This window comes from Myotis davidii, unplaced genomic scaffold (assembly GCF_000327345.1).
Source record: "Myotis davidii unplaced genomic scaffold, ASM32734v1 scaffold591, whole genome shotgun sequence".
Classification (NCBI taxonomy): Eukaryota; Metazoa; Chordata; class Mammalia; order Chiroptera; family Vespertilionidae; genus Myotis; species Myotis davidii.
The window spans coordinates 276,259-281,847 of record NW_006284340.1 but is presented as its reverse complement, the minus strand read 5'-3'; the positions used below and the strand labels follow the sequence as shown (position 1 = coordinate 281,847).

Sequence of the window (5,589 nt, the reverse complement as noted above, 5' to 3'; positions counted from 1 at the left end):
CATTATACTATGTTGATGGACAGTCCAGCGGTACTTGCTTGCTCCTATACCACAGCTTTAATTATAGAATATTTATAATGTATTATGTAAGTTGGTAAAGCAATTTAATCCTCACATGTAGAGGCCAACATTATATTCCTCTGGAACATGCTGAGCAAATGAGGTGCCTAGGATATGACAGATCTCTGCTCTTAAAGAGGCTGCCTTGAGTGGGTAAGGCAAAACTTCCCTGTGAGAGACAATGTGAGAAACAGGACAAAGAATGTATCATCAGCATGGGAAAAATAACAAGGCAGATTTAGATGAGGTGCTGAAGAGTTCCAGATCAAAAGAGTATGTGAGAATTTTCTGGAGAAATAATTCTTGGTGGCAGTAGTGTTAAGTTTTAATGCCAGGTATAAAGTAACACTGTATAGTTAATATGTGACTGGCGATGGCTTTTTCCAAATTGCACAGAGTGTCCTTTGGCAAAGGCGCAAGTGTAGGATAGAGCAAAGTAGGATCTAGTAAATTCCTGGTAGGGCTGGTGGTAGTTAAACAAGTAGCTACGTCTTGCTTTGGCTGGATTAGAAATCAAGAATAAGAAATGTGCTACCATTTAATGGAAATTTGGTTTATGGGAATTTGACAAACTGTGATATGAAAGTACTGATTCTTTATGTGGAAAATTTGAAACAATCCTGATCTATCCAAATTTTAAAATGTATGTATAACGTTCTTATTACTGTAACCAGGTGAGAGAAGTGGATTATACCATAAATGTTTCGCTTTAGTTGGCAAATAGAAACACCTACAATTGCAATTTTGATTTGTGAGAAAGTAGTCTTTATTCCACAAGTAAAAACCTGGAGAAACAGCTGGTGCCGGTGTGACTGCTGGACTCCACTCTCTTCCGTTCAGAGGCCCATCTTGGATTGCATTCTTTAACTCTTATAGCTTTTTCCCATATTTATCCCTATGGTCCTCTTCCCCCAACACAGCAATCCCATCAGCATCCCTTTCTCAGCCCCCTCTCTCCTCATCTCCTCAATGATTTGAGGTTCAAGGACAGGAGATGTACCAGCAGATGGAGACCAAATGCTCTCCATGGCCATTACCTTCATTGGAGACCAAAGAGGATACAATGTACATGTCTGAGAGAACCTACAAGGAGGAAGTAGGGATGGACAATGTGCCAGGTATTTCAGGGTGAGCTTTCTGGGAGGAGAAGAGCCTGGTCATCTTTCTCTGACTGCTCCACTTCTGGCAGCAATTGGTAGTCGGGTCCTTCAGTGTTTGTATAATATGGAAGCTTTTTTGGATCCTGTCAGCTTCGACCTGGGACTGTAACAATGATGCCAAAAGGAAGAGATGCCATATGTTCCCAGTAGACACAAAGCATTGATCATCACATGCCAGCAGAAGAAGGTGGTGACAAACATGATGTCACTGATGTCATCATCCTGCCATGGGTAGCCGGTGACTGGTCTGTACAGAATAAAGCCTGCCTGCATCAGCCAGGAGCCCATCATCAGAAACAGAAAGGTCTCAATCATTGAGAGGTGAAATGCGTTGGGAGCCCACAGCTCAACAGTGAACACCAGCATGAGCAGGAACACCACCAAGATGAGTAGAGAATGAACCTGCAGCTCCACCCCTGTCGAATCTTGAACATGTGACACCAACAGTATCAGGAGCACGTAGAAGATCAGGACCAGGGCACCTTTTTCTAGGAGCACACACCTCTGAGGCAGCAAGTTCTTGCTCGTGACATCTACACAGCCATTGAGGGTGAGGAGGATGAACATGGTGAGGTGCTGCCACTCTTTGGGGTACATAAATCTCGGTGGCATTTCCCTGTTCATCAACACCATTCCATCATCAAGACAGAAGATCACATAAATCGTAAAGATAGAGCCGGTCACTATTTTCAACAAACCTTGGTAGGATATTTCCCACAGCCTGGCCCATATTCCCTTATTTCTGGGAGGACATGAAGGATACAGAAGAGAGTCATTGACTATGGTGGTCTTAAAGACCACTGCTGCCTGATACAGTCCATAAGAGAAAAGATACAGCCCTGGGTATACATGACCATTGAACTTTCCCATGAAATTATTGATCTTTCCGATTCAGGAACGAAGAGCAGAACTCAGAACCTCTCTGCCCTCCTCTCTTTTGAGGACCCCCTCAAGTTTTGGGCTGTATATAAAGAGCTAGCGTCTACCTACTTTTATTATCTCTCTCTGCCCACTCTTCCCAGACAGAATGGAAAGTTCTGGACAGAAGCCTACACTTTTGGTGAGGTGGGTCTCATTGTTCCATTCCATTCTAGTACACTGGGAACTAACTGACTTCTGCCAAAGAAGGGACATGACTATTTCCTGGTATGCACCTGTGAGAATGTGTGTTCTCATCAGCTCAGAGTTTGGACCTTTGAGATGTTTCTGGTCGCAGCTGTCCCTCTCTCCCATGGCCTGATTATCCAGATGAAGTCTGGGTTACTCACAAATAGTAACACATCTGTTAAGACTGTATCTAAGGCAAGAGGTTTTCATTTAGAGGGGATGGTAGAGAACAAGGTGCATGCTCTGAGCACACAAATGGTTCTGAATCTGTTGCAGGAAGTACATGGAATAGGAGTTTGTCTGGGCCTCATCATTGTGCTGAGGGGAGAGGAAATTCATTACTCAACATGAACCATGGTGACATCACACCGTCTTCATAATCATCTGTCCTCACAGTGAAAAGCAGTACCGTGGGGTAGAGAGGCAACACCCATATGCTGATCGTGCCCCCAGTGAGGAGGAGGAGGTTTACCCCTAGGTCACAGCGCTGCCTGAGCCCTCAGTCTTATCCAGTCATCTCCCTTTTCTACACCCATTTACATCAGAAAAACCAATCTATTCATACCCTTGAGGATGAAGGGCATTTCTTATCAGTGGGACAGTGGGGATTTGAGTGTGAAAATGCTGTAAGGGAGATAGAGTTTAAGATAGCTTTACAGAGGGACTTGCCTTCCTTATTCCATTTTAACTTCAACTTTCTTTTCCTTAAGGTGTGGCATAGATTGACTACACATTCACTGTATTCATTTCCTTTTCTTCTTTTGTATACTGATAAACTACATTTCCCACTCTGCCTACAGATCATGCAGCCTTGCAACTGAGTTCTAGCCAATGGAGTGTGAATGGAAGTGATATACATATATTACTTTCTGGCCTCCCCATAAAAGTGTCCCTCGTGTACTCTTTCCTTTCCTCTTGCTTTATACAGAGCATTACAGCTTATTTGAAAGTCACACTTGAGAATAGAGGAGCTCCAAGGTGGAAGGAACAGGTTTCCTGAATTGCTGCTTCTAGGAGGCCTATGCACTTTTTAGGAACACTCATTTTGGATTATGTATGGTCAAGTAATAAACATTTTTGGTTAAGCAATGGAAATTTTTACACTTGTTTATTATAGCATCCAGTTTACCCAAGCTATTGCAAAAGTAATACATAGCCTTTTGCAGAAAAATTTGGAAAAATCCGTAAGCAAAAAAATAAAAAAAAAATATAGAGAGAAAAACAAGCACTTGCAATTCCAAACCCGACGATAATTGCTGTTAACATTCTGTTGTAGAACCTCAGCTTTCGGAAGGCATGGTTTGAAATGGAAAAAATAATGACTGGCAATTGAGAGACCAGGATTCCAGTCCAGATCTCCCCCTAATTAGCAGAGCTTCGATTTCTCTATTAGAGAAAAGAGCTTTGGCACCTGTGTTCTCTAAAGAGAGCGGGGAGTGGAGAAGAAGAAAGAGGAGAACGAGAAAGGGGGAGAGTAGGAGGAAGAGAGGAAAATGTGGGGGTTATTGCATAGAAAGGAGTGACTCTGGTACCCCCCATTTTCCCTTTTTAGCTAGTGGTCAAAACGCCCAGAAAACGTCAAAGAGCTGAATGCTTAGGGTGAGGAGGTACAAAGGGAAGTGTGAGTACAACCCTGTGATGGAGTGGGCCGTGGAGGAGAAAGCTCTGGGACTCTCTTTGGTTCTTGCCTTTGTTCGGGGAAATTGCTGAGCTGCTCTGAGGGGAGGTGGCCTCTGGGCAGCAAAGTCCATTGCTCCACAAAGAGCCCACACATGTTTCTGAGTAGCCCGGTTCTACCTAGAACGCACTGAAGGTGTCAAGTGGCTGTAGCCCTTGCCTGTTTGGCTCAGTGGATAGAGCATTGGCCTGCAGACTGAAGGGTCCTAGGTTTGATTCCAGTCAGGGGCACATGCCCGGGTTGCAGGCTTGATCCCCAGTAGGGGGTGTGTGGGAGGCAGCCAATCAATGATTCTCTCTCATCATTGATGTTTCCAATGATTTAAAAAAAAAGAAGTGGCTGTTTTCAGTCACTAGTTATGTTACTTCCAGATGTCATAGCTGTGGGTCTAAGGGACATAGTGGACATTGAGGGAAGTGCATTCACTTCCTGACCACCCCCTTTGTCTCCACCTTTTGACTATTCCTGGCATCTGTGAGCCAATGGCCAGAGGAGGAGAGAGAACAGCAGTGCTGATCCAACAGTGATGCGAAGTTGAAAATGGCACAGATGGGGACAAGTAGCCCCGCTTAAGGTCCCATCCAGGATGCTCAGGCCCCCACCTTGGCCACACACCAACACTACATGTTGCTCATTGAAACATGAACCTCCTGACCTCAATTTTGAAGGTAGAAATCACCCACCCCAAACCAGGCACTGCCCACAAGTAGCCAAGAAGAAAGCCAAAGGGGGTGAATGATTAGCAGAGCTGGCAGACAGTCCTGAGTCTGTGGGCACCAAGTGCCCGGGAAGCTATTTCCTAAGGAAAACTCAGTTTGATCACGGGAGCCCATGGAGGTCCTTCATGGCCTAGCTGCTCCACAGTGAGGCTCCCGCAGACCCCCCTCCCCCACCTGCCTCCCCACATTCTTAAGGGTCCCCAGGCACAGCCACTGCCCATTGTCTGGAATCAAATGTTAGAATGAGCAAGAAGGTCTTCAGGAATTTAGTAAACATGAATTTACTAAATACTGAGATAATCTTGTCCCCACAAAGCTTACAATATAGTTAAAAGCATAGTGTATACATGCAGACACACACATGAAATATAGGAATGTATGGTAATTGGAGAATTATTTCGAATTAGAGAATGTCATGCCGAGTGACATGTAGATTGTATTTTAGAAGCTTTCAATGACAGGAGTTGTTCCTGGGGGAGATTCAGTGTTAGTGAGAAACGTCCCCAGATATGTCCTGGACTGCCAGTAACTCAGGGAAGGTTTTTCAAAAGCTTTTATACCAACTGTAAAGGAATCTTTCATTTCTTTTTGTTGCAGGACAGACAGACATGGCTAAGAATCCAGCGCTGTCTTGTATGGATTGTAGAGAGACAGGACTAATTAAATGCTTTCCCCCCACCCCCACCCCCAGTCTCTAATGCTAAGACAGGGGCACTTGTGGGAGGAGTGGGACCCTGAGATTTGGGATGGGGAAACAGGTGAGGCTGAGAACTCTGAACTCCCCAGTTCCATAGAACCTCCCTTTCTGACAGAAGAAACCCCTCTCCCCAGCTGAGAGAAAAGTCTTCCTCTATAGAAATACCTT

General features: G+C 44.6%; 1 protein-coding gene across 1 annotated transcript; it reads right to left on the bottom strand.

Annotated features, from left to right (window-relative positions):
• Positions 1-1,183: 1,183 nt before the first annotated feature.
• On the bottom strand, positions 1,184-2,090 carry LOC102754292 (transmembrane epididymal protein 1-like). Its single transcript, XM_015569895.1, is given in 2 exon segments — positions 1,184-1,300; positions 1,302-2,090. Coding segments are annotated over 2 exon segments (906 nt in total).
• Positions 2,091-5,589: the final 3,499 nt, after the last annotated feature.